Source organism: Myodes glareolus, chromosome 1 (genome assembly GCF_982192425.1).
Source record: "Myodes glareolus chromosome 1, mMyoGla1.1, whole genome shotgun sequence".
Classification (NCBI taxonomy): domain Eukaryota; kingdom Metazoa; phylum Chordata; class Mammalia; order Rodentia; family Cricetidae; genus Myodes; species Myodes glareolus.
The window spans coordinates 59,016,170-59,043,378 of record NC_142026.1 but is presented as its reverse complement, the minus strand read 5'-3'; the positions used below and the strand labels follow the sequence as shown (position 1 = coordinate 59,043,378).

General features: G+C 52.6%; 1 protein-coding gene across 3 annotated transcripts in view; it reads right to left on the bottom strand.

Annotated features, from left to right (window-relative positions):
- The window catches only part of Ltbp4 (latent transforming growth factor beta binding protein 4), a 33,922-nt gene extending 8,137 nt beyond the window's left edge, over positions 1-25,785 (bottom strand). For 2 of the 3 annotated variants that reach the window (XM_087907488.1, XM_085693935.2), the window contains exons 1-25: positions 25,628-25,785; positions 23,696-23,754; positions 23,422-23,554; positions 22,835-22,944; positions 17,911-18,102; positions 17,356-17,603; positions 17,170-17,272; positions 16,746-16,820; positions 16,525-16,647; positions 15,892-16,056; positions 15,318-15,467; positions 14,913-15,191; positions 14,337-14,468; positions 14,119-14,244; positions 13,331-13,456; positions 12,602-12,844; positions 11,147-11,272; positions 10,944-11,063; positions 10,039-10,167; positions 9,726-9,851; positions 9,208-9,330; positions 8,938-9,069; positions 6,521-6,652; positions 6,308-6,433; positions 1,631-1,777 (exon numbers count right to left, since the gene is read on the bottom strand). In XM_087907488.1, coding sequence (XP_087763614.1) covers positions 1,631-1,777; positions 6,308-6,433; positions 6,521-6,652; positions 8,938-9,069; positions 9,208-9,330; positions 9,726-9,851; positions 10,039-10,167; positions 10,944-11,063; positions 11,147-11,272; positions 12,602-12,844; positions 13,331-13,456; positions 14,119-14,244; positions 14,337-14,468; positions 14,913-15,191; positions 15,318-15,467; positions 15,892-16,056; positions 16,525-16,647; positions 16,746-16,820; positions 17,170-17,272; positions 17,356-17,603; positions 17,911-18,102; positions 22,835-22,944; positions 23,422-23,554; positions 23,696-23,754; positions 25,628-25,770 — 3,568 coding nt within the window. In that variant the 5' untranslated portion in view covers positions 25,771-25,785. Of the gene's footprint in view, positions 1-1,630; positions 1,778-6,307; positions 6,434-6,520; positions 6,653-8,937; positions 9,070-9,207; positions 9,331-9,725; positions 9,852-10,038; positions 10,168-10,943; positions 11,064-11,146; positions 11,273-12,601; positions 12,845-13,330; positions 13,457-14,118; positions 14,245-14,336; positions 14,469-14,912; positions 15,192-15,317; positions 15,468-15,891; positions 16,057-16,524; positions 16,648-16,745; positions 16,821-17,169; positions 17,273-17,355; positions 17,604-17,910; positions 18,103-21,342; positions 21,615-22,834; positions 22,945-23,421; positions 23,555-23,695; positions 23,755-25,627 lie in introns of those variants that run through there. The other variant, XM_085693942.2, reaches the window with a different exon arrangement.
- Positions 25,786-27,209: the final 1,424 nt, after the last annotated feature.

Genomic DNA, 27,209 nt, shown 5'->3' with positions numbered 1-27,209 from the left:
CACGAAGTCCCTCACATAGTTCAGCTCCTTCTTTTTATTCACCAACTTGGTTCAGACACTGACTCCTTCAAAAGCCCCCCAAAGCCTCTTCCTATGCTGGCCTGGGTTTCTTCTTTTCCTCCATAGCTCCCTTTGCTTTTCCATCCTCCCAGCTGGTCCAGATTTCTCTGTTGCATCATTTGCTAGGGATATGTTTATATCTTTATTGGATTTTTTTTCACTACTGGGGATTGAACATAGGGCTTTATGCATACCAGGCAAGATCTTTATTGCTGAGCCATGTCTCTAGACCCTCACTGGGGGATTCTAGGCAGGGGCTCTACCACTGAACCACACCCCAGCCCCTCACTGGGGAATTCTGGGTAATTTTTCCACTGAGGAGTCATACCTCAACCTTTCACTAGTGGGGTCTAGACAAGCACTCTGCCACTGAACTATATATACTGAGCCAACTTTTACTTTTTATTTGAGACGTGGGGGGGGCTCACTAAGTTGCTCAGGTTGTCATTGAACTCACTTTATAGCCTTGAACTTTCAGCCCACCTCGGCTTGCTGAGTAGATATAGGCCTTATAGCACCTGTCTTAGCTCTTCGTTGAATATTGAGACTATCTGGACAGAGATTAAGCCTCTCTGCTTACTATTGTGTTCCCAGTGTGCAGCGAGGGCCTGAATGTGCTGATTGGCCTACGTAGACATGCCGATTGAAGGAATCTAACAGAGTTCAGGCCAGGATCGAATTCTCTTGAGTAAGTCTAATATCACGTCAAAGGCCAGAGCCTACAGCTCAGTGTAGAAAACTTGCCTATTATCCACGTCATCCTGCATAGTCGAAAGGGGTTAGTATTTTTGTTTATTTAAAACAATAACATTTAGGATTGGGGCTGGGGCTCAGTTGGTAGAGTGCTTGCCTAGCATGCACCAAGCCCAGGATTTGGTTCTCAGCACCATGTAAGCCAGCTGTAGTGGCACATGCCTGTGATCCCAGCACTTAGTCAAGGCAGGAGGGTCAAGGTGTTCAAAGTCATCTCGGCTACATAAAATTTCTGGTCAGCTTGGGCTACATGAGACCCCACGTGGAAAATAAATTGGGCTTTCAAAATGACTCATTGGATAAAGGTGTTTGTCATGGAAGCCTGCTGATTTGAGTTCAATCCCAGGAACCATGTAACGGTGGGAGGAGAGAACCACCTCCACAAGTGTCCTCTGACCTCCACATGCACATCATGGGACATAACCATGTCTACATGCATGTACCCACCATGTCATACATAAGAGTCAAACTCTGACAAATAAACTAACGACTGAGGAGATGGCTCAGGAGTTAAGGCCACTTGCTGCTCTTGCAGAGGAATCAATTAGGTCCCCAGCACCCATGTGGCCTTCTGGGACACTCACAGACACATGCACATAATAAACTCACTCTCCACATACACATAAATAAAAAATAAGTCTTATGCAACCTTTTAAAAAACTAAATAATTGAAAACATCAAAAAATATGAAAAATAAAGTAATAGGATTTGACTGATGGAAGATATCAACACACACACACTCACATGCACACAGTTGAGCCACATAATTTTCCCACAGGACCAGCAGGCATTTGTTAAGTAGACACATGGATCTTACCAGCAGAAGTCTGTGGGGGAACACAGCGTCCAGTCATGGGGTCAAACTCCTCAGGGCTTGTGGGGCAAACACATAGGAAGGAGCCTTCGACATTTTCACACAGTGCGGAGCCACACACACCCTGTAGTGTCTCACACTCGTTCACATCTGAGAGCAGGAAATATAGCAAGAGGAGGTCCATGTTATGAACTTCTGTGGCTCGAGATGTCCAAGATTCCAACTATAATAGATGGGGGCTGAAGAGATGGCCCAGCAGTTAAGAGCACTGGTTGCTCTTTCAGAGGATTTGGGCTGGGTTCCCAGCACTCAGGTAGCTCACAACTGTCTCTAACTCCAGTTCCAGGAGATCTGATGCCCTCTTCTGGCCTCTACAGGCACTGCATGCATGTGGTACAGATAAACACTATATACACAAAATAAAATATTCAAATAAAATGTATTTTAATCTACCTCTATATAAATATATGTCTTTTGAGGTAGTATCTCACTGTGTGGCCCTGGATCACTTTGTAGATCAGGCTAGCCTTATACTTGTGGCAATCCTTCTGTCTCTGCCTCCTGGAGTGTCAAAATTATACGTATGAGCCAAGACTGTCAGCTTTTTGTTGTCATTGTCTCACAAAAAAACAAAAACCAGCCAGGTGGTGGTGGTGCACACCTTTAATCCCAGCATTCAGGAGTCAGAGACAGGCAGATCTCTGAATACATCTCTGAGTTTGAAGGCATCCTAGTCTACAGAGTTCCAGAGCAACACAGAGAAACCCTGTCTTGAAAAAAAAAAAAGACAAACAAACAAGCAAAAAAAACCCAAAAAACAAAAAAACAAACAAACAAAAAACAAAACCAAAAGTCCAAAAAACCAAAAACAGAAACAAAAACCAGTTTTACTCTTTAACCCGGGATAGTTTGGAACTCCCTGTATAGCCCAGGCTGCCCTCCTCCTACTTTGGTCTCCCAGAGGGCTGGCAGTAGAAATACACACCATTACATCTGGTTCACAATGCAAGCTTTAAAAAAAATAAAGTGTGTGTGTGTGTTGTGTTTGCAAATGCTTGTATGTGTGCCATGTCCATGGTTCCAGTGGAAACCAGAAGGTGTTGGATCCTGGGAAATGGATTGTAGACGATTGTGAGCTATCATGTGGGTGCTGGGAACCGAACTCCAGACCTCTGAAAGGCCAGGGAATGCTTTAAACTGCTGATCCAACTTTCCATCCCCTAGAGTGGATACTTTTTAACAGCCCAGACCCTATCGTGTACTTTTCTTCTGGTTAGAAACACTGACTTTCCCTTGGGAATTCTTTGAGCTTCCAAGTCTGCCCCAGGCATCCTGAGTACAGCCAAGTCTCCACTGGGGCAGAACCAATCAGGTTACTGCGATTCTCCGGGTCAGAGGCAGGCAATGACCTCATCACGCCAATCAAAGCCAGTCTCAGACTTTCTGGGTCACCTCCTTAGCTCTCCAGCTGCCAGGCAGAGGGTGTCAGCCCAGAGCGAGCTAGGGCCACCTGTCACTGCCTAAAAGCGAGCTCAACAGAGGGAGGCAGACAGCTTTGCTGCAGCCCTTGGCTCCAGTTCCACTGCACTCAGACTTTGCCACCTCAGAGCCTCCTTCTCTTCTCAGCTGTTGTTTTATTTCATGTTTTGAGCGTCTGCCTGCACATATGTATGTACATCACATGAGTGCCTGGTGCCCTCCAAGGCCAGGAGTGGGCAGCAGATCTGGAACTGGAGTTACAGTTGTGAGACACCATGTGGGTGCAGGGGACTGAACCTGATTCTTTGCAAAAGCAGCAAGTACACAATCCCAGCGCTTGGGGGGCAGAGGCAGGTGGATCTCTGAGTTTGAGGCCAGCCTGGTCTACAGAATGAGTTCCAGGGTAGTTAGGGCTACACAGAGAAACCCTTTCTTGAAAATAAGTTAATTAATTAATTAAAAAATAAAGATATATGTATTTGGCTGGGCATGGTGGCACAGGTCCTTAATCCCAGCACTCAGGAGGCTGAGACAAGTGGATCTCTGTGAGTATAAAGCCAGCCTGATCTACATAGTGAGTTTCAGGCCAGACAGAGTTACATGGAGAGACTCTTTCTCAAAAGAGCCACATACACACACATGCACACGAGTTGGGGGCAGGAGAGATGGCTCAGTGTTTAAGAGCACTCGTTCTTGCAAGAAGACCCAGGTTCATTCCCAGCACCCACTTGGCAATTCACAACTGCTTATAACCCCATTTCCAGGGGATCTGACATTCCTTCCTCCAAGGGTACCAGCCACACATGTGCTATACAGATATACATTCAAGCGAAACATTACATATATGTGGGTTTGTTTTTTTTTTTGAGACAGTTTCTTTGTGTAGCCCTGGCTGTCCTGAAATTTCCTCTGTAGACCAGGCTGGTCTCAAACTCAGAGATCTGCCTGCCTCTGCCTCTCAAGTGCTGGGATTAAAGATGTGTGCCACCACCACCCGGTGATATATTGCTTTTTAATTAAGTAAATATGTGTGTATCTATATGTGGGTATGTATATGTGAACGCAGGTGCTCTCAGAGACCAGAGGGGACACATCCCCTGGAGCTGAAGTTTCAAGTGGTTGCCTCCTGACATGGGTGCTGGGAATCAAACAAAGGTCCTCTTAAAACAGCAGTCCATGCTCTTAGCTGCTGAACCATTTCTCATCCCTTCCCATGTCTTCTTAATTCTCTTTTAAGAAGTAAATGCTATTGGTGAAGCAGCTCAGTGGTAGAATGCTTAACCAGCCTAGGTAAGGCCCCAGGAGGTTCCATCCCCACCACTGCAAGAAAAGAAACATAAAGGGAAACAAGACAAAACAAAACAAACAAAAACAAAAAAGAAAACAAATGAAGCCATTGAGAACTGTTAGTTTAAGGCCAGTCTGAGCTGCACAGTAAGACCCTGCCTCAACCCTCGTGCCCCCAACCAAAAAGAAAAAATAATAAAGTCAGAGTTTGCATGTGTAAAAACCTAAAGTATATACAACTCAATCTTATGTACTTCACTGTGTATATATTGGATCTCTAGAGCCAGAAAGATGTCTCAGAATGTAAATGCCCTCGCTTGCTCCCAAGCCTAATGACCTGAATTTGGTCCCTAGAGACCCACATGATGGAAGGAAAGAACAGACTCCACAGGTTGTCCTCTGCCCTCCACATGCATTGGGCCTCTAATTAAAATGTCTGTAAAGATATAATGAACTCTAATTAATGATATGCAGACTGAAAATTGGCTCACGGCTGTAATTCCAACATCCAGGAGACAAAGGCAGGAGGGTCAAGGCAAGCTGAAGGCCAGCATGGTCTAACTGAGTGAGTTCAGTATCAGCCTGATCTACATAGTGAGTTCTGGGCCAGCTCTGTCTATGTAGTGAGTTCAGGGCCAGCCTGTTCTATGTATTGAATTCAGGGCCAGCCTGTTCTATGTACTGAGTTCAGGGCCAGTCAAGGCTGGAGTGAGATTCTTTTCTCAAAAACAAACTCTCAAAAGCCCTACAAATCTTTCCAAACACCTAAATGCTTTCCTAGATGGATGTTCGAGGTACCAGTACATTAAAACACTAACAATAATGACAACGGTGATGGTCGTGGTGACCATAGCAATGACAGAATCTACATCGAGGGTGCACAGAGAGGTGCAGCTTGCAGTTTTCTCTGTTTGCTGGATGTAGAAACTTGCTGTCAGATCTGGTGGCCCAGAGCAGTAATCTTAGCTACTAGGGAGGTTGAGGTGGGAGTTTTACAAATTCAAGGCTTGCCTCAGCTGCAAGGTGAGTTCAAGGCCAGTCTCAGCAATTTAGTGGTTCTATTTCTAAATAAAGAGGAAAAATTTGGCTGCAGCTGGGTATGATGGCATACACCTGTTATCTCAGCACTTCAGAAGTGGAGGCAGAAGGATCCAAAATTGGAGGCCCTTCATGTCTACACAGTGAGCTCAAGGCATGGACCCCTTCCCCTGAAGGAAAAACAAAAACAAAAACAAAAACAAAACAAAAAAAGCAACAACAACAACAACAAGCACCAGAGGATTTGGGATGCAACTTCGGTGAGAGCAAGAAAAGAAATTAATGCACACACAAAACTTAACTGGGGGGTTGGAGAGACAGATGACTCAGTGGCTGAGAGCACTGGCTGCTCTTGCAGATAACCCAGGTTCAATTCCCAGCACCCCTATGGGGGCTCACAACTGTCTGTAACTCCAATTCCAGGGCATCCAATGCCCTCTTCTGACCTTTGTGGGGACCAGGCACAAGCGTGGTGCAATAAATATATGTAGGAAAAATACCCGTAAAATAAAATAAATAAATCTTAAAAAACAAAAACAAGCAAACAAACAACTAATTGACTAAGATTCTGTCACTTGTTTCTTTTTGTTTGTAGACAGGGTCATATCCTATCGCCCAGGCTAGCCTGGAACTTGCTATGTACTCAGGCTGGCCTTGAACTCACAGCAATCCTCTTGTTTCTGCCTCCCAACTGTTGGTAGAAATGAGCCACCATGTTTGACACCGCAGGGTAGTTTTAACTGGTATACCTCCAACCTTAACTTCCGAGAACTAATTCTGCAATTCCAGAATTCATGTTTCTTCAGGAGAGTGGAAATGAGCAGGGCCGGTCCACCCTACTCCCCCTCTGGTCCCACACGCCCTACAGTCCCTTACCCACGCAGTGACGTCCATCCCGTGCCCCCTCGTAGCCTTGGTCACAGACGCACTGGAAGGAACCGGGCAGGTTCTGGCACATGGCATGGGCACCACAAAAGGATCGGTTCCGGCACTCATCCACATCTGCAAGCACCAGCAAGCCATTTCAACAGGGCCATATGGAAACCTCGAGACCCTCCACATACCACCTGCTACCCAGTGGACACACACCCTGGCATCCGCCCCCTGGTGTGGGCTGATAACCAGGGTCACAGGCTGGTGTGCAACGGTAGGAGCCAGGGGTGTTCTCACAGCGCTGCGCTCCGCAAATCGCAGAGCCATATTCTTGGCACTCGTCCACATCTGCAAGAGAGTGAAGGAGGGACAGAGAGAGGAGAGTCAAGGGCCTGAAATGGGAGGCAGCAGGGGAGGGGGTCACTGATGCTGCTTCCAGTTGCTGAGTCTTGTAGCTCTTAAGTCTTTAGTGCCATTTCTGAAACAACTGGATCAGAACACTGCCCACCTCAGGACCTTTGCTGACGCTGTTCTCTTTGCCAGATATGTCCCCACAGCTATGGCCCCCTGCCCCTCATTTCACTGCCCTACTTTTTTGTTGAGATTTCACATGGAAGCTGTATTTACATCATTCTTCTCACTGCTCTAATTAATTCCCTGTCCTCCTTCTTCCTCCTTCCTTTTTCCCTCCCTTCTTTCTTTCTTTCTTCTTTCTTTCTTTCTTTCTTTCTTTCTTTCTTTCTTTCTTTCTTTCTTTGTAAATTGGGACATTGCCTCACTATGGAGCCCTGACTGTCTGACTGTCCAGGAACTCTATGAGAATCAGGCTGACCTTGAACTCACAGAGATCTGCTTGTCTCTGCCTCCCAAGTTTTGGGACTAAAGCCATAGACCACCTTGCTTGGTTTATTTTTCTTCAATTTTAAATTTTGTTTAGTTTAGAGGCAGGGTCTCAAGTAGATCAAGCTGGCCTTGAATCCTACGTAGCCAAGGAAACAGTCAATTCTTCCTGCCGACACCTCGAGACCACCATCCAGTTCCTGGGGTTGTAGGAGTGGGTGCCACCACATCCACTCGCCCTCTAAAGCTGGCATTATTTCTTATTTAGAATCTCATGAAGCTAGGCTGACCCCAAACTTGTCACGTAGCCAAGGATGCCCCTGAACTTCTGATCTCCCAGCCTCCCCCTCCCAAATACTGGGTCACAGGACAGCACTCGGTTTATGCCTTTACCCAGTGTCCATCTGTCTTGTATCAACTGAGGGACTCTCTCTGTGATTTTTTGTTTGTTTGTTTGTTTTTGTTTTTTGAGACACGGTTTCTCTGTTTAGCCCTGGCTGTCTTGGAACTCTCTTTGTAGACCAGGTTGGTCTCAAACTCACAGAGATCCGCCTGCCTCTGCCTTCCAAGTACTGAATTAGAGGTGTATGCCACCATGTCTGGTTCATAACCTCTTCTTCTTCTTCTTTTTTTTTAGTTTATTTTTATTTCACGTGACTGGTGCTTTGCCTGCACGTATGTCTATGTGGACGTGTCAGATCTCCTAGAACTGGAGTTATAGACAGTTGTGATCTGCCATGTGGGTGCTGGGAACTGAACCAGGGTCCTCTGGAAGAGAAGTCAGTGTGCTCTTAACCACTGAGTCATCTTTCCAGCCTCCAGCCCCGTAGCCTCTTTCTTAAACCTGACTTTAAGCTTGGCATGGTGACACATGCTTGTAATTCCAGCACCTGGGGTCAGAGTCAGGTGTTCAGGTGCATGACTAGAACATAGTGCTAAGAAGGCTGAGGCAGGATGATTGCCTGCAAGTTCCAGACAAGAGCATCCTACAATACTAAATTCCAAGCCAGCCAGGCTACACACACACACACACACACACACACACACACACACACACACCCGGGTTGGGAACAAGACAGACTGTCTCACACCAAAAAACAAGTTGAAGGTCAGCATGGACCACACAGCAAAACACTGTGTGAACAAAACAACCTTGTCATCATATCTATAAAATGATGGGTATGCTGACAGGGACCATCCTGCCATGCAACTCCACATCAGTAAGGATTTCTGCCTGTCAAGGCATCAACAGCGCCTGTCATACAGAAAGGGCGCCCCGAGTTATCTGTGGAATGTTCCCTGAATTTATTTACAGTTATCCGCCCCCTCTCCCCACAGCTCAGGAGGGCAGAGGTTTAGTTTCCTGCTGTGCCCCCCTCCACCCTGAGTCTGACATTCAGCAGGTGCTTCCTGAAATCTTTGGAACTAATGATTGAGATTTGCATGAGTCAGAGGTTTAGCCACTTGTGAGCGAAATGCAGCCCATAGCGTTTTGTTTCATGGGACATGGAAAATACTGATCCACATGGCATGCTTTCCCTCAAAAACATACTAGAGCTGTTCAGTCAGGAGAGGCTTCTAGCTCGTCCTGATTCCTGATAAGAGAAATCCTTCCCCATAATTAAACACACACTGGGGTGGCAAACTTCCACCAGAAAACAGTGGTGGGGGGAGAAAGGAAGTGTTAACCTGGGATCTCTTCTGGGTTTTTGAGGCAGGCTATCTCTCCTCTGATTCCCAGGGAAGCAGACTCCAACAACCTGTCACAGATTTGGGATGGGGAACTGTCTTACCATCACAGGTGCCCTCGGGGCCAGGGTGATAGCCAGGATCGCAGTCGCGCACACAGCGGTAGGAGCCAGGGGAATTTTCACAGCGCTGAGACCCACACAGGGCAGGTCCTCGTTCACGACACTCGTCAATGTCTGAGGACAGAAGCCGGGGTGAGAAAGAAGGAGCAGGAGCGTCAGGAAGGAGAAGCAGCGGTGAGGGTAAAAAAGGAAGGAGTAGGAGAGGAGAAGTCAGGAGAAGCAGGGAGGCAGCAGTGGAGTAAAGCCTCTCACCAAGGCACGAGGCAAGATCTGGGCCAGCGCGGTGCCCAGGAGGACAGATGCACTCAAAGGAGCCGTCAGTGTTGGTACAGATGCCGCTCTGGCAAAGGTCCTCCTCGCTGCACTCGTCCACGTCTGCAGGACAGAGCAACGGAAACCCAGGGCCACATCCTGCTCTGCTTAATATCCCAGGTCACACCCTTCCAATTCCCCCATCCTGACCCTCCAAGTTCCAAAGCCTTCAAGGAAGGGCTCACCCAATCCGTCTTAGGCCCCGCCTTTTCTTGTAATCTCCGCCCCCCGGTTGGAGTCCTTTCTAATCACTACTTAACTGTCAGACTCCAACTTCTCCTGACATGTCCTCCATGATTGCCACCTCCAGGTCTCCGAAAGCTCCACTGGTCCAGCGATCCATGTAAATTTTCCCCCAAACCTCCCAAAATCCCCCCTTTCCGCCCTCTTCCTCTTGTCCCGCCTTTTCCTCCTATAAACCCTCCCTTTCTACCCTCAGATACAGCCTGGGGACTGACCCAGACAAGAAGCTCCACGAGGTCCAGGCCGGTAGCCAGGGGCACAAGTACAGGCGAAGGAGCCATCCGTGTTGAGGCACTCTCCGTGGGGGAAGCAGAAGTCGCCTTCCAGACACTCATTTATGTCTAGGGCACACAAGTGTCAAGGTTGGGCTGTCGGTTCCCAAAGTAAGCCCTGCCCATAATGGAACCCTACCACTCAAGTTGAAAGCTTGAAGAATAAGTTATTTTGGAAACTCCTTTCTTTATCTATTTTACATCGCTAATGGGCTTTGCCGAAGAATTCAGGTCTTACTCAGGTGAAGTAGCTCACCTGCACAAGGCCCAGGTCGACCAGTTGGCGCCCGGTAACCTGGTGCGCAGCTGCAGTGGAAAGAGCCTTCCGTGTTCATGCACTGGCCGTGGAGACCACAAGGGGTGCCCGAACTGCATTCGTCCACATCTGTGGGAGCGGTTGGGGGGGGCTCATAGGGGTCCATTAGAGCAAAGGGATTGGTGAAAGTCATGGGACAGGATCTTGAATGGAGGACAGATGAACACTCCAGGATTTGACATCCTGTGGATCTGGGTTTCTGAGCCTCCCTCTACTGGGATCCTGAGGTCAGGGAAAGGGACTCTGGATTGGCACTGGGATCAGAAATTAACCAAGGTAAGGGATGAACTAGGATTGTTGGATAAGATTCTGCTTAATAAATGTATCAAAGTAAGCCAGAGTCCAGAATTCTGTCTGATGTCAGGGTCAAGGGTCATGTACCCAAATAAACTTCAGGAAAGAGAGTCTGAGAAGGGCTGTGGATGGAGAGTGAGCCAGAATAATGTGGTCAGGATTGTAAGATTGTTTGTTTGGTTGTTTGTTTGTTTTTTGGTTAAGATCAAAAGGCACAGTCAAATTTAGGGTCATGGGACAATGAGGGTCCAGAAATGTATTATTTCTGAGATACAAGGTCAGGGGTTGTCAGCAAGGGTCATGCATGGCTAGTCCCCAAAAGGTCCAGCCGAGTCACATGTTCCTAGGTTACAGTCAAGCATCACCCAGTGTCAAGAGTGTGGTCAAATCAGTCACTGCAGGTGAGGGGGACACGAGTCAGAGTAAAACTTGGTTGTCATTGCCCACATAAGGGGATTGAGGTCCAGGTCCCAAGTTATGGGTTACAGGTCAAAAATCTGAGTGATCAGGTTAAGGTACAGGTCCCAGGTCCCCATTGGGCCTGATCTCACCAGTGCACCTGCCACGGTGCAGGTGGTAGCCAACAGGGCAAGCCCGGCATTGGAAGGAGCCCGGTGAGTTCACACACTCCTGCCCAGGACACGCCAGGTGGTTCTCACACTCATCCACATCTGAGGAGCAGGGGAGAGAGTGGTCTTGAGGAAGTGGTCCCACGCCTCCTCACCCAACCACACTCCTCCCTCCCCGGTCTCACCCTCGCACTCGGAGCCGGCAGCGTTGGCTTGGAAGCCTGTAGGGCAGACACACTGGAAACCCCCTTCTGTGTTCTCACAGCGGCCATAGGCACAGGGCGAGGGGCTCCGGGCACACTCATCCACATCTGGGCAGAAGAGGCCAGTCAAGTTGAGGAATAGGCGTGTGGGCCCCTGCCTACTGCCATGCCCACCTACCCCAACCACCAATTGTTTTTGTTTTTCTTTTTTTTTTTTGGAGGGGGTTGTTTTTGTTTTCTTTTGTTTTTTTGAGACAGGGTTTCTCTGTAGCTTTGGAGCCTGTCCTGGAACTAGCTCTTGTAGACCAGGCTGGCCTCGAACTCACAGAGATCCGCCTGCTTCTGCCTCCCAAGTGCTGGGATTAAAGGCATGCACCAACACCGCCAACTAACACTATAGTTTTTGTTTATTTGAGACAAGATCTCACATTGTAGCCCAGACTGGCCTTAGACTCACGGCAGTCCTCCTGCCCCAGCCTTTTGAGTCTGGGGTTGCAGACAGGAAACACCGTGTTAGCCAGCATTCTACTCTTGAACCAACCCCCCAGCCCTTTCAAGGCTGTCTCCTCCTCCCAGGAGGACAGAGTCAACCCCCGTCCAGCCATTTAATAGTCTTTCTAGTCATTAGGAAGACCAAGGCACTGCTTTCCCCATGTCCCTGCCACAGTTGTCTCTACTTTAAGGTTCTCACAATGCGAAAATATCATTTAAAACAGGGTGACAAGAGGGCTCAGCACAAAAGGTACTTTCATGATGTCTGGTGGCCAGAGTTTGATCCCTGGAACCCACATGGTGGAGGGAGAGAACCGACTTCATTAAGTTGTCCTCTGACCTCCACACTCCCAGAGGCACAGGTCCATCCACCTTCTCCTCACACCCTCCCCGTACATAAAATAAATAAATAAATAAATAAATAAATAAATGTGGTTTTTAAACAGAGTCAGGTGGTGGTGGCGCATGCCTTTAATCCCTGCTCTCAGGAGGCAGAGGCAGGTGGATCTCTGTGAGTTTGAGGCCAGCCTGGTCTACAAGAGCTAGTTCCAGGACAGGCTGTAAAAGCTACAGAAAAACTCTGTCTCGAAAAACAAAACAAAACAAAACAAAACAAACAAAAAAACCAACAAAATTTTAAGCAGGAAGAGGGTCAGGCATTAACTGTAGGTGGACACCCTTCATAACCAGCACTCAGGAGGCAGAGGCAGAGGCAGGGGGGTCATGAGTTTAAGGCCGCCATAGGAGGAAAAAAATAGATGCTCTCTCAGTTGGAAGAAAGAAGATAGAATTCAGCCAGATCTGCCCGGCTTTCTCAATACTCCGCTCACCTGACCTGTGCCACAGAGGCCATCCTAAGACTTCTCTACTCCCGATTAAGGTCTCTCTCCATTCCCCACAGCAAGCCCTGCCATGGTGCTCCAGGCCCAGGCTCAGCACCCTCACCTTGGCAGGGGGCCCCTGGTCCTCGGGAGCGGAAGCCAGCTGGACAGGCACAGTGGAACGAGCCTGCAGTGTTGTCGCAGCGGCCTGGCCCACAGGGTGGAGGGTGCTGGGCACACTCATCCACATCTTCTTCACACGTCGAGCCACGGAAGCCAGCCGGGCAAACACAGCGGAAAGAGCCGGGCAGATTTTCGCAGACTCCACGGCCGCAGAGGCCTGGGCTCTGGGTGCATTCATCCACATCTGCAAGGAGCAAGCAATCCGCAGGGTCTCTGGTGTGAGTCATGCCCCCCACATACACCATGCTACACGCTTTCTGAGCTCCTTCACCTTGTTTTTCCATCCTCCCTTATTCCTCCTTCCTGTCTTCCAGGATTCGGAATCTCCATCCTCCACCGATTCTAACGGAGTTGTGTGGTTGGTTCCTGGAACTCTGCCTCGCTGATCCCCATGAACTGAGTTACATTTGTCATCCAAAATTCAGTCACCTTTCCCAGTTACTGACATCTCCGTCCCTTCTCCATCTGCTTCTCCATGCTCCATCCCTTCTGTTTTCCATCACTTGGCTTTTCCATCCGATCCAGGTCACATTAGACTCTCTGACCCTGGTCTGCGTCCCCCATCAGTAAGCCACCATTTGCCCCATTGCTCAGTTTCTCCAACCTTATTGCTACCTATCCACTCCTCACCTTACACCCTCTTTCTTTCTGTCCCCTTCCAGACCCTCACCCTGGCAGCTGGCTCCGTGTGGCGCGGCTTGGTATCCAGCGGGACACACACATAGGAAACTGCCTGGCTTGTTCTCGCAGCGCCCGCGGTCACACGGCGGCGGCACGCGCTGGCACTCGTCCACATCTGTGGGCAGAACCCAGAGGCTAGGAAGCGGCAGACACCCAGACTCCCTGAGCCTTGAGAGAAGATGTGAGGCCGAGGGAGGAGCAGCAGGGGCAGGACAAGGGCGGGGCGAAACTAGGACCAAAGCTAGTCTGGGGCGTAGCTAAGGAGGTAGGCAGGGCTAGTACAAGGGCTGGTTAGGACCGCAGCTGAGGAGGAAACAAATTTGGAGAGGACAGGACCTGGGAAAGGATAAGAGCAGGAAAGGAATCTTTGTGGCTCAAAGAAAGAAAAGGAAGGCAGGGACAGGGCTAGAGAACGAAAGGGCAGTTTGGGGTGAGAGCTGGGGGTGGAATCAGGATTCGTAGTCAGATTAACTACAGAAATGGTAGAACTCAAACGGGGCCTAAAGGCGTGAGCTCATCCAAGATAGAGAAGGCGGAGCTAGTGAGAGCACAGTTTGGAGGGGATTTGAACAAAAGCTGGGCCACAGCGGAAGAAAGGGCCAGGTTAGATGCAGAGTAGGGATGTGGCCAAGCTAATCTTGGAGCGGTGGCCAGGACAGAACAATGTGCTGGCGTCGGGGAGGCGAAAAGAGCAGCCGTGAGCGGTTCTACAGTGAGAGCAGAAACAAGACCCAAGCAGGGGTGGAGCCGGGGGGCCGGGCGGGGCGGGCTTCTCACCCAGGCACTCTGTAGCCCGAGGGCTTGCTTGGAAGCCTGTGCCACACACGCAGCGAAAGCTGCCTGGTGTGTTTTCGCAGCGTCCAGGAGCACAGGGCATAGGCACGCGGCGACATTCATCTATGTCTGAGGGCACGAAAAAGGCTAGTTACATGGTGGTCAGGCAGAGGACTCTCAATTACAGCTCCGCTTCACTGAAGCCCCTCTGCCCAGCTCACCTATGCAGCGAGTGCCATGGGGGTTGAGTCGGAAACCAGGGTCACACGCACACGTGTAGCCACTGGGTCGGGGAACGCAGCGTCCAGGACCACAAACCTGGGGATTGCGCTGGCACACGCTGGAGGAGGGACCTGGGGGGAGACAGTTAGCCCCACAACTCTGAACTTCTTGTCCTTTCCATTCCCAGAACAGTGCCCTTAGTTTCGTTCAGGTACCTTTATGAGTGTCCCCTCCACAAGCGTGGAGGATCAGGTTGTCATTTACCCTTTGAGAGTCTCATCAGATCTGCCTGAACCTGCCCACAATGACATTCACATAGCCCCTACTTCAGAAGCCTCTCATGATGCCCACTTTGCAGAATAAGAAATGGTGTCTCGGGGTTTCACTGCTCGTGTAAAAGAGGACTGGACCCTAACTGTGACTCCAGTACCTGAGGGAGCCACTACCCAAACCTTCCAGTTCTTCCCTCTCCCCATCCTTCCTCACATCTATCACTTTTCAGTACCTCCACTCTAAAACCTCACCCCACAGAACTTCACAGGATCTTGGCTACTGTCCTCAGATTCCCACGGCACCTGATTCAGGACTCTCTGGACCGGTCCAAGGAGGGGTGCTGGGCAGGGCAAATTCAGGACCGGGCTGGGGTTCAGGCCGAGGCTGGGATTCAGGTCGTGGCCGAGGCTCAGGCAGTGGCCGGGATTCAGGCTGTGGCCGGGTTTCAGGCCGAGGCCGGGATTCAGGCTGTGGTCGGGGTTCAGGCCGAGGCCGGGGTTCAGGCCGAGGCTGGGATTCAGGCCGAGGCCGGGGTTCAGGCCGAGGTTGGGGTTCAGGCCGAGGCCGAGTGGGCAGAAAACCTGGTTAAAGAAAAAATACTTTTATGGGAACCTAAATTTAGGTGTTCTTGCCTCTCCCCTCTGTTTCCTATGGACCTCAGGCAGCACCTGGAAATTGATGGCCCCTCCATCCGGGATTCAGCTCACCTATGGGTGGCCGAGCAGTGGGTGGTGGGGCGCGTGGTTGATTGAAGGTCACTCGAGGTGGGTCCTGGCTCAGGGGTCTGGTATTGTAGCGGAGATCAGAGGCTGAATAGTGGTAACCAGGGCCAGCTGGGCAAATCTCCCGAAAACCCTCTGGGAACAAGACAAGGGGAGGTCAGGAGAGGAGACAGAATGAGATCTTGTGAGAGCAGGCTTTGGCCGGGAACAAAGCTTGATCTAAGATGGTGTTAGGAGTCTGGCTTATGCCCTGGATGGAGTAGTGTACTGACCAAAGAATAAGATGTTCCAGAAGCCAATGGTAGAGCCACGAGAGTTTCCCTCATTTGGGAAGGTGGCAGAGAGTTCTGGTCAACCTAACTTTATGGTTATGTGACCCAGGAGTAGGCGTGGCTAAGGATAGAGGTAAAGTCCCGGGTTGAGTCTACCACAATGAGGTGATCAGAAGTTGCGAGTGTGACCAGGTTTGAAGCCGCTAGACCTTAGAGACGTCCGGCAGGACCTATCCAGAGTCTGTGTGTATCTGTTAGGAAGGGATGGATCAGAAGAACTAGCTCACCTGAACCGTGAGGTGGGCAGAGCTGGCAGCCGCGGCCCCAAGCCTTTCCCACACGGCTACAGCAGCAGATCTGTTTGGTGATATTTCGAAGAATGGGCAGCGAGCATCCGCCATCATGGAGCACTCGGTAGCAGGGCCCCTTTGCTTCAGAGATCACGTGTTGGGCTGGGGGATGGGAGGAAATTCTTCAGGGCGGGTGAGGAGTTCAGCCGTTCTGGGAGAGGGGAATAGGGGAATGGTCCCGGGGAAGATTTAGTGGGTAGGTGAAAGGGGCATTCAGGGAAGTCGGGGAAGGGGGTCTGAAGAACAGCTGAGAGTGCCCAGGGCTTAAATAAGGCATAAAGGAGAAGCTGGATATCAAAATCCGAAAACTGTCTGGAGGTCAATTGGAACTCAAGACTCCAGGAGTCTGAGGGGTTTTGATGTAAAAGGTTTGAGGGCTGGAGGGGAACTTCTGAAATCACCGCAGAGATCTGTCTAAAGGTCCAGGTTAAATCTGAGGGGGGGCCTGAAAGTCTAGAAGGGTTTGTGTGTGTGAGGGAATTAGGTAGGGTCCATGAACACTGGGGAATATGGTTTAAGGTCTACAGCCGTTTGGGAGCCAGCTGCAGAACGCCCCTCCTGGTGGCTCACAGATGCAGCTGCCCCGGGAGGAGTCCAGCAGGAAACCGTCGGGACACACACACGTGTACCCGCCACGAGTGTTGGCACACTCCCCGTGTTGGCAACGCCCACCTGTGGCGCACTCGTCCACATCTGCAAGAATCGAGGGAGTGTTTGGCGAGTTGGGGACTACATCCTTGGCAGTCACTCTTTGTATAAAACAAGCCCTTGCTCCCCGCAACGTCCCTTACCTACGCAGGACCCGTTAATCCTCTCGAAGCCGGTTGGACAAGGTCCATTTGGGCCATTCACTCGGTTGGAGTTCCCTGTGCAGAAAGGAGGGGTCGAGGCAGAAACGGGTTGGCAGACAGACAACCGAGCGGTTTTAAAGAAAGATTAAGTGGGAAGGGTTAAAAGGAGTGATGTGTGGTTTGAGTACCAAATCAGTCTCCCTTTGGCGGCTTAGTAGGTAACTTCAGAGGATCTTGAAATGCGTGGCACCAAAGCCGATTGAAATTACAAAACAGGGTAAATGGACTCAACGGTGTGTGTGGGGGAGGGGGGTCTAGAATAGGCATGGCCCCCGTAACAAGGTAGGTATAGCTAAAATTTGTGACTGAGATTTATCTGTGCCGGAGGAGAAGAGGCGAGGTTTGGGGACGACCTGGGGCTTACCTAGGTGCTCCGAGCACGGCTGACAATCATGAACACCCCAGGCCAAGCCCTCCCCTCGGCAGCATACTTCCTGAGTCCGGAGCCCGGGCAGCGGCGAAGCACACTGTTGGGGAAGCGATGCGTGAGCGCGCCCCCGCGCGATAGTATGCTTTAGGGGGATCCCCCAGCCCGCGGGCCTGCTCTCACTTCGCTTCCGCGCAATTCCCTGAAACAGTAACCGAAGCCGGAGGCGTCTGAGTAGCCATCCTCACGCGGCGCGCTCTGTGCAAGCACTGTGTAGGGCGCTGCCGCCTCGGCCCGTGCTGCCGCTTCAGCCCTGGCTAGGGCTTCAGGGTTCGCCTCTTCCCAGGGACCTGACACACGTTCCACCTGGTGCACCACTACCGATGCCTCCTGAGGGTGCTCCACGTGCACGCTCACCATCGATGCCACACCTGAGCAGAGGCAAGACGAACAAAGAGCTATGTCTACACGTATCCTGCCTTGTTGGGAGTAGATCGGAGAGGTGAGCTGAGATATTTGATATTTGGGTAGGTTTCTTAGGGGTGGAGGTGGTAATGTAATCTGGCCTGCAATTTTCAGTGATCCTCCTGCCTCTGCATCCCAAGTGGTGGGATTACAGGTAGAAGTTACCCAACTGGGTTTGGGAGGGTAGTGCGGAAGGCAACAAACTTGATTAGAGAATGGTTAAGTTCCTGAAGTGAAAGGGGACCAGAGGCCCTTTGGTTAAATTCTCCTTACCATGTTCATCATCACGGTGGTTGGCTAGTGGCATGGTGTACACGGAGCGGGTAAGGCCCGGCATGGCTGGGGCGGGGGGCCGGGCCCCCGAGGAATGCAATTGGCAGAATTTGCCAGCGAAATCCGGGGGGCAGAGGCAGCGGTCAGGCTTCACACAGACACCACCGTTGTGACAGATCAAGGGACACAGGTCTGAGGAGAAAGTAAGGACACACACACACAAATCAGTACTATGCCTGAAAGACACTCTTGTGTCAGATGGACCCACACTCAGTCCCCAGCGCTGTAACGCGAGGCCCTTAAGGTACATTCATCCGACATCTCTCCACCTTTGGAGTTTTCCGTTTATTTGCTTTTGTGTTTTGAGGTAGGGGCTAATGTAGCCCAGGCTAGCTTCGAAAACCTACTATATAGCCGATGCTTGAACTCCTGATCCTCCTGCTTCCGATTCCCAGCTCCGATTATAGCAGTATATCACCACCACATCAGGCTTTTATTTCAGCTGTCGTGTGGCCATTGGCCAATCTGGCCGACTATAGGACTACATCGGCTGGGTCCAATTGTGAAGCTATCTACTACATAGTCCCGGCTACTAAGTGGGCTCACTCCGCCCCCTTCCTCTCTCTTCATTCACTTTCTCATTTTCTGGTGGAGTTCGGGCGTTCTAGCCCCGCCCAGACAGTGCTATTCCCGCCCACTGGATTATCTCCGCCTACCATAGCTCTCTTTATCCAACCCGACACTTCCTCTTTCTGACTCCTTAGCTGGACTCCAAGACTTCCCAGCTTTTCCCTTGGCCAATCACTCCTTTCTAGTCCCGCCCACACGGCCTTCTACCTGAGATTGTAAATTTCGCCTAGCTAGGACACCTGGTACCTTTAGTCCCGCCCATTCTCCTCCCTCTGATTTGCCGTGGATCGCGCTCCTCCTATGCCAGGGCGAGCTTGGAGACTTAGTCCCGCCTACTCCCTCAAACAGTTCGCAGTTTCAGCCTTCCCTCTCGGCCTTCGGTAGCACGGGCGGGGCAAGTAGCGGGGACGCGCCTCTACTCCCCTCTGCGCGCCCTCTCTGGGCCCCCGGCCACCTCTGGGCGGGGCACTGCCAGCTGTGCGGCGGGGTAAACAAAGAAAGGGGTGCAGCGGGGGCAGGGCGTCGTCTCCGCATTCCGGACCCTTGGGGAGCCCCGGACTGCTGAGCCAAAGGAGGCCGGACGTGTCTTTCGAGGGCACCCCCCCCCTCCTTCCCCTGGGGCTGCCGAAAACAGCTGGAGACAGCTGCGCTCAAGGGAAGGAGGGAGCAAGCCGCCCGGGCTGGCCGAGGAGGTGTGTGTGGGATTTTAGAAGCCACAACTGTACAAAAGAGAACACGGGACGGGGCACCTCAATTTAGAAAAGTCAGGGGATAGGCGTCCTTGGTAGGTATGAGCGTGAAGGCAGTACTCTGGGGTTCAAAGACGACCCAAGTTTCCTAGGAGGCAGGGAGAGGCTAGCTCAGAGCCAATCTAGGCTCTCAGCTAAGAGTCTTTCAAGTCCTTTGGGAGAGTTGCCTAGAAAACAGGACTCGACTACTTTCCGGAGGCGGGGGTGTGGCCCATGTGATGGTGCCGAGGACAAGGAGAAATGGAGTCTGGACGTTTCCAGCATATTAAAAGTCTCAAGTTGCTGGGACCTTAGGACTGATTCTGTGGAAAGCCCTACTCCTTCCTAGCTAAGGGCCTAGTTGCCTTAAGTTTTGATTAGTGGCTGCCCGTGATAACAGCATAGTTTCTGGAGTGTTCTTGGGAGGATTCATGCATTAAGACCCATTCTGGGGCTCTTTGATGATAGGGAGGGGTCCAAAGTTCCTAGGGGAGGAGGCAGAACCTGTAGAGAGGAATTGGGATTCTACATTAGAAATAGAAGAAAATAGGAGGCTATGTGGGAAGGGAATTGGGGGGAGGGGTGGCGAGGAAGACATCTCCACTTATGGCTTGTGCTTGAGGGTTTCTGGGGAAGTGGGAAGCCGTTAGGTGACATTACTAGAGTTCTCCAGGGAGGGGCACAGCTTGGAGATGTCCCTCCGAAGACGGAGAAGGAACTTCTCTGAGGAGCTCCTGGAGTGTTTGACCCGGGGTGAAGAGGGCCCTTAGGATCCCGTGGTCAGAAACCCGGATCTCCTGTCAGGAGCGTTGAGCGTGGACTCCAGGTACCTTAGTGGGGTTCTTAAAATGACAGGGTTTAAGAAGGGCTCAACTGAGAAGTAAGGTTGCAAAAATGGCACTGTCTCTGTTAGGTGGAAGTCACCAAGGCTGGGGCATTTCTTAGTCTCTTAAGTCATTCCGTTGCCTGCTCTTGACTTGACTGCAGACCCTCCCCCATCCCCCAGCTCAGGGTGACAGTACCAGGGGCTTCCTGCTAGATGGACAAAGCTAACTTCATGTCCCCCACCGTTGGAAGAACAGGGAGCTAAGGACATCAGGGTCTTGCCGAGGTCAGCCCGCCTTCACATGTCCCTCCTTGTGCCTCCAGGGGCTTGGCACCCGCCTGGGCACGGCGCCTGGCACGGGCGAGTTGGGGCTGGGCCGGGAAGGAGTGAAGGAAAGAGGGAGGAAGGGGCGGAGAAAGGGAGTGGTAGCAGGCGGGGGCTCAGGCGGGAGATGAGCTCACGCCGGCCGGGTTGGGCTGGCTGGGGGCCAGCCTGGGCGAGTTCTCGGCGCCAGGGGCCCCGCTCCCCATTCCAGAGGGCGTGAGGAGTGGGAGACAAGTAAAACCCGACCCCCAGAAAACCATTCCACCCCCACACTCTGGGATAGCAGGTGGCTCGCCCACCACACCTCACCTGAACCCCAGAATGCTCCCCTTGTGTAGAGGTGGCTGAAGCGCAAGCTCGTCTCCCTCCTCCCCCAGGGGGCGCCCTTTCCCCAGGCCGCCTATCTAGATATCTGTCGCACGTGGAACCGCAGTAGTTCAGGTCTTGCCGAAAGACACTCTTGTCTTTTCTGGGGCCCATCCCTCTCAGCTCTCCATCACAGGCGATCCCATGCTGGACTATTCTCCCCCTCCCAAAGACAGACACAGAACCTTGAGACATCCCTCGCGCGACCCTGAAACAGTCCCTGCTCACGCACTACGCACAATCTCCGAATTTGGAACCTTTCCCAAAAGTTCCCAGGACCCTCAATTCTGAGATCCTCGCCTTGACTGAGAGGGATGAAAGCCAATCCCAGTCCGTTCACGTGGGACACCACAGGTCCTCGAAAACACTTATCGCTCCTGAAATCGGCGCCCTAGGAACCAACTCCCCAAGCTAGGAATTCGGAGCCCCCTTCCTCAAATACCCCACGGACTCCCCAGCACGTCTGTACATGGAATCTGGGCTCCTGATCCCAAGGGCATTGTCTCCGGGATCCTCCCTCCGGGCACTCCTCCCTTAGGAGCACCATCCCGCACTCACAGGCGCGGAAGCCGGGTCCCCCCGGAGCCGCCCCGCCGGGCGCGCCGCTGTCCACGCTGGTGGTGTTGCGGGGCGCGCAGGTCGGGGTACAGCGGGAGCCGGTGGGCCCATGGATGCAACGCAGGCCGCACACGGCGGGGGTGAAGCGCACGCGGAGACGCTCTCGGGGTCGGCCCAGTCCGGGCTGCGGCCCCAGCTGCGCCAGCAACACCAATAGCGACACCCAGAGCAGCCGCGCGCCGCCCGCCATGGCTGCAGCGCCGCGCTACACCGCGCCGCCGCCCCAGCCCGCCCGAGGGGCCCGGCCGCACCCGCCCGCTCGCCCGCCCGCCCGCGGGGGAGGGCGGCCGCGCCCCCGCTCAGCCCCCCCCCTCCCTCCCGGGCGGCCGCGCGGGGGCGCGTGGGGCTGGGCGCTTAGCCAGAGGCGCGAAGGCTGGGCGCTAGACTCGCAGGGGGAAGGGGAGGGCGCCCCCTCTGCTCCCAACCGCACTCCAACAAGTGGATGGGGCCCGCAGGGGAGTAGTGGGGAAGAGAACAGGTGGGGGCGGGCGGGTTTGCCCTCATACAGAGTTGAATCCATACAGAGGAAATCCATCAGGGCAATGGGGGTCGCATTTGGGGACCCAGCTAAAGGATGGTCCTCTGACTAGGCACAGAGAAAAGGGCTCCGCCAAAATAGAGGACAAGGATGGCCTATGTGGGCAGCGAGGTGGCACATCTGTGGGTGATGAGAAGGGTGCACAGGGCACATAAAGGAATTGGAAGAACTGGATTCTGGACAGGAGGCTGGGGGGGGGGGAGATGAGCTACACCTGAAGATGTTAGTTACATCAGGTCAAGACTCTACACCTGGTGGAAGAGATCGGAATGGATAAAGGCATGGGATGGGTGCAGACTGTAGGTGGGGGTCCTCACATCTGCTCTGGGGCTAACATCTGGAAAACTTTAGGAAGGAGGGGATGCATCTGGGCTGAAGGCCACACAGCAGGAGGGGGCTTCTGAGGGTGGTTGAGCCTTTAGAGAGATCTAGTCTGGGGTATAGAGCTGGAGTAAGAACAAGGCCAAGGGAGGGTCTGGCATGTAAGAGGGGAAAGCCTTTGGCCCCCAGCCGTCCCGCAATCTTGGGCATTCTGTGCCCGGGCAGGCGCCAACCCGCACAATCGCTTTTGTTGTCTGGGCTGGTTCAGTCTCCCTCTCTGCTGGGCGAGTTGCCCCCCTCTTCAGTCGCAGGAGCCCGAGCCCGGACGCCTGGCTTCCCGGCCCCACCCCGATGGGTCAGCGCCTTTGGCCTGCGTCTAGTTCTGTCCCTGGCTCACCTCGTACTGCCGGACGCAGGGGTCCCTAGAGGTGGCCGCGTCCTGGGGAGTGGGGTGGACTGAGCTACAATGGGGGACTGGTTGGCGGCGGCAGCACCGTGGGAACCAGACGGCTTTATCTGGCCCGGAACCATCCCCCTCCGCCCCCTACACGGAGGAAGGGCGGATGTTCTTACCCCGGGCCCGGCCGGCAGGGGCGCGATGTGGGGGCCTCCTTTTCAGCAATGCCCGGGCCCACGGCCCTCGGGGACGCCTTTGCCTCAGCAGAGCTCGGGCCTCCTGCAAACTGGGTGGAAGGGGACGGAAGAGGCTGTCACCACTGTTAAATTGGTTCCCTTACCTCAAGGAAAGGGCCTCCTAAGCTAGAACTTCTAGGAGTGCCCTACCCAACACTGCCCCCAGCCCTTTCATCGGGAGCAAACCTTGGGTGTTCTTTAGAGAAATGCTTTCAGAGAGAAGCCGAGAGAGAGAAAGAGAGAGAGAGAGAGAGAGAGAGAGGAATGAAGAGGAGGAGGAGGAGAGATGGGACTTAGAAATGGAAGGGACATAACAAGAATAGAGAGGTGAGGTGTATGGAAAGAAAACGGGGATTGAGTCTTAGAGACAGAACAGATCAAGTGGAAAAGACCCAATGATTAAGCTAGGCAAGGAGAAGAATACATAGAAACACAGTGACTACAGTATGTGTCATTTGTGTGAGTGTGTGTAGAGGGGGGGAACTAGATGTCCCTGAGGGAAGATCACGGAGGAATCATGTGCTTACGTCAGTGGCTGCCAGTTGAGGGACACCTGTCTCTTCTCCACCGGGCTGGGGCTGGGCACTGGAGGTGTTGGGGTCAGGCACTCCCGGAGATCTGTGCACCTGTCACGTGGGCAGTTTCGGACCCTGCAAAAAGCTTCAGAGACAAGCAGGGACTCAGTGGGGCATCAGGGAGTCTGAGCCTCTATCGGATGCATTCTTCTATTCATTTTGGACTAGGCTGGGGAAGGGAACCTCTCACCCCCTGCCTACCCGCATCCCATGTGGAAGAACCCACCTCTGGGGCAGCGGTTCCTCCTAGGTGTCTGGCCTAGGCAGCAGAGACAGGCAGCAACCCTGTAAAGAGAACAGGGCTGTTCAGGTTCGTGGCACCCCAAAGCTCTCCAAAGGAAGGCAGGGTTGGATCACAGAAAAGAAACCACGACAAGACTTGAGGGAACCCCAAGCAGATAGGTAACTTGAGTCATTTCTTTGCATGCCTGTGCAACGAGAGGCGGCAAACTGGCCTAGACTTTCAGTAAAAGCTACAAAAATTTACATCTTTGTATCTTATGAAATTCATCATCATTATTCGAGACAGAGATTCTCATTATGTAGCTCTGGTTAGCCTCGAACTCGTTATCATTTTGATACAGGTCATGCAGGGTAGCCCTGACTGTTCTAGAACCTACTGTGTAGCCCAGTTAGTCCTCAGACTCACGACAATCCTCCTACTTCATCCCCTCTAATGCTAAGGTTACACATACGTAAGCCACCACACCAGGCTTAAAGTTATTTTAAGAAACAGTCAAAGGAGATCTCTAAGTGCATCATCTCCAAGCCCGGCCTGTCTGGCATCTAGAACTCCGCCCACTAATTCGTCGCGAGTCGGTACTCAGCCGCCATCCTGAGCCTGGCCGGTAGGTGGCGCCACACACACACAGAGACCTCGGCGGCTGTGCACCACGGTGTCTCCTTAGACTGCGGGTCCAGCTCAGTGCTGAGGTGGAAGGGGATACCGGAGTCCAGGATTGGAAATCCCGAGGCCTGACTTTTATCCGGTTCCCGCCTTTCCAGGCTGAACGTCCTGGGACCAGCGTCTCCTGGTCCTTGGGCTTCAGTGCCTGAGAGTAAAGGGTCTTTCCTGGACATGTCTCCGCGCCACAGGGTCTCAGCGTCAGCCCCTTCAGGGAACTGCTAGAACGTCGCAACCCAGCCCCCCCAGACAAGTCCATTATCCCCAAGTTAAAGGGGGGCGAGGAATGAAGGTGCACGTTTCAGGCCCAGAGAGGACAACCCTGGAAGATGCTGAGAAAGGGAATCCAATACTCTGACCAGTTCCAGATAAGTAGGGTTCAGTGGGTTAGCAGGCTATCCCGGGGGAGCCTCCGAAACCCCCCAACCCGGTCGCCATTCCTCCCTCTTTTTCTCCAGGTTAACCCCTTCCCAGCCCCGCCCCTGGCGCGGCTCGGGTTACTAAACGCATTCCCAGAGACCCAGGCGGGAGCGGGGCCCGCGGCCTTTGTAACAGAGCAGAGCGCAGGGCTGCCAGGAGCAGGGCCGGGGTTCTAGGCAGACCGTCTCCTCCGATCCTGTCACCCACAGACGAGATGGATGCCTATAACCCCCAAGTTAAAAAAACTATCCTGGATCTCTCCACCAAATCATTCGTAATTCATTCAATCCTGATGAGCTCCCATCTCAGCATAATAGAGCATCAGAAAACTCGAGTATCCCCTACACAGGTTCCCCTAGTCCCCTGGCCAGCGGCCCATTCGCGTCTTCCTATTCCATTAGAAGAATCTAAAGTCATTTCCAATTAATCCAGCGCCCCTAGAAACCCATAACACGGTAATTTTTCTTTAAGACATCAAGAAACTTGGGGAGCTCCAGGCTTGTTCAAGGGCCCCACCCATCTCATTCTAAGACAACTGGAATCCTTACCGTGGTAACAACTAGGGTTCTATCCCCCAATAAACTCGGGGATTAGCTGGAACCTTATCCATCCCACCACCCTGGAAGGATCCTCTCTTCAAATTCTCAGCACCTCTCAAATGTTAATGCCTGCAAAAAAATACAGACTCCTAACAGATCCAAGAGCTTTGACCATAGCATCCTACCAAAAGCATTTGCTTTGGAGTCTCCTAAATCTGAGGGTGTTGCTCCTCCGGAACTATCAGACTTACTAGGTGCAGCATGCACGCGGAAGAAGAGTCTGCAGTGGGCTTACCCGGCCTGGTGGCCCGGGACCACCGTGTCCTCTATGGCCTGGCTAGAGCTGGGAGTGGGGCTGGGGCTCCTAGCAGAGGTGGCAGTTGAGAGCAGCAGGAGGAGGAGGAGAGGGCGGTGGCCACAGAGGCCAGACCGGCGCATCCTGTCGGGTTCAGAGTCCGGCTCCGGGAGGGCAGTGTGTCCAGTGGGTCCCGATCCGCTTGCCCCAGCCCCGCCCCCTCCCCCGCCCCAGCCGGAGGCCGACTCACTTTCTCCACGGTGCAAGCCTGGGGCCGTGAAACTTCCCGCCAATCAGATCCCTGCGCTGCCAGCGCTCTGAGAGAGGCCAATGGGTTCGCGACAGGGGAGGGGCTAGGTGGACAGGTGCCGGGCGGGGTGGCCCAGGCGGGGAGTTCTGAAGGTGGGAGGATTTCCAGGAATCAGGTTCTGACTGCAACAATCTCTCTCGAGCAGGGCCAAGGGACGTAAGTGGTCGCCATCGAGATGGATGCGTAGGGCGGTCCAAGTCCTCTAAACTGGACTTAGGCTAGCAGGTCTCATCCCTCGCTCAGGGCTGGGAGGATTCTGTTAGAATGTAGCTATCTGGCTAATGGAACTGATAGTTCCCCCAGGTACCCACCTATCAGGTGAGAGACCAGATTCTGCTGCTGTACCAGACGTGATGGCACTCCCTAGGATGAGGCAGGGAGAGCCTGAGCTCCAGGCTAGCCTGGGCTACATAGTGAGTCCTTTCTTTCTCCTCAGCCACCCCAAATCTCGAAGAAACAAGAAAGTAGTATCGGGGTACTAATCTTACATCCGACCCAGGTGTCGTCTCTGTCAACCACATCAAGTCTTCCAGAAAGATGGCCCTTTCCCGTGGCCCTGCCCACTGTTTCAGCCTCACCATCTGCAAAAACTTGTCTTTTCCCAAGTTCTGCCCTCTGTGAATCCAGGCTACGCCCTTGACCAGACAGTTCTCTGAGAGCTCCCAGCTCTACCCCTCCCACACCCCTTTCAGCCTTGGCCCCTAGAAGAAACCAGAACCCCTTCCTGCCTCACTCCTTAGCGTCTCCCCCAACAACCCACACAAGCCCAGAACAATAAATAGCCTTTGTTCTTGGAGACCGCCAATCCCCTCCTTTCTGGCGGGGAGGAGCCTAGGCTACAGGAGATCATTAGCCCACTCACTCCCCACTTACGTTAGTGGGTTCCAGGCTCCAGGCCCTCGTTACAACCTCCAAACTCAGTGGGTCTCAAGCCCAACTTCGTCCCCTCCCAATAAACTTGAGTTGCAGCCTGGCATGGTAGTATAAGCCCTGGAATACAGCACTTGGGAAGGAGAGCCCGAGATGCATCAGGCCAGCCTAGTGGAAAAGCAAATTCAGAGCCTTCAAGTGATTACATGCAAGGACCTGTTTCAAACAAACCAACCCCAAGTCCCCACCTTGTTAGCCTCACAAACCCCTAGAGCTCCAGTTTGCTCCCGCCCCCGTGAGTTCCTGCTTTTGCTTGAGCTTCAGAGAGAAATGGGAGAGGGTTTCCCTTGGAATTCCAAATCCCACTTTTCTCATTGCTCCACTACTGGGTTTTGAAGTCTC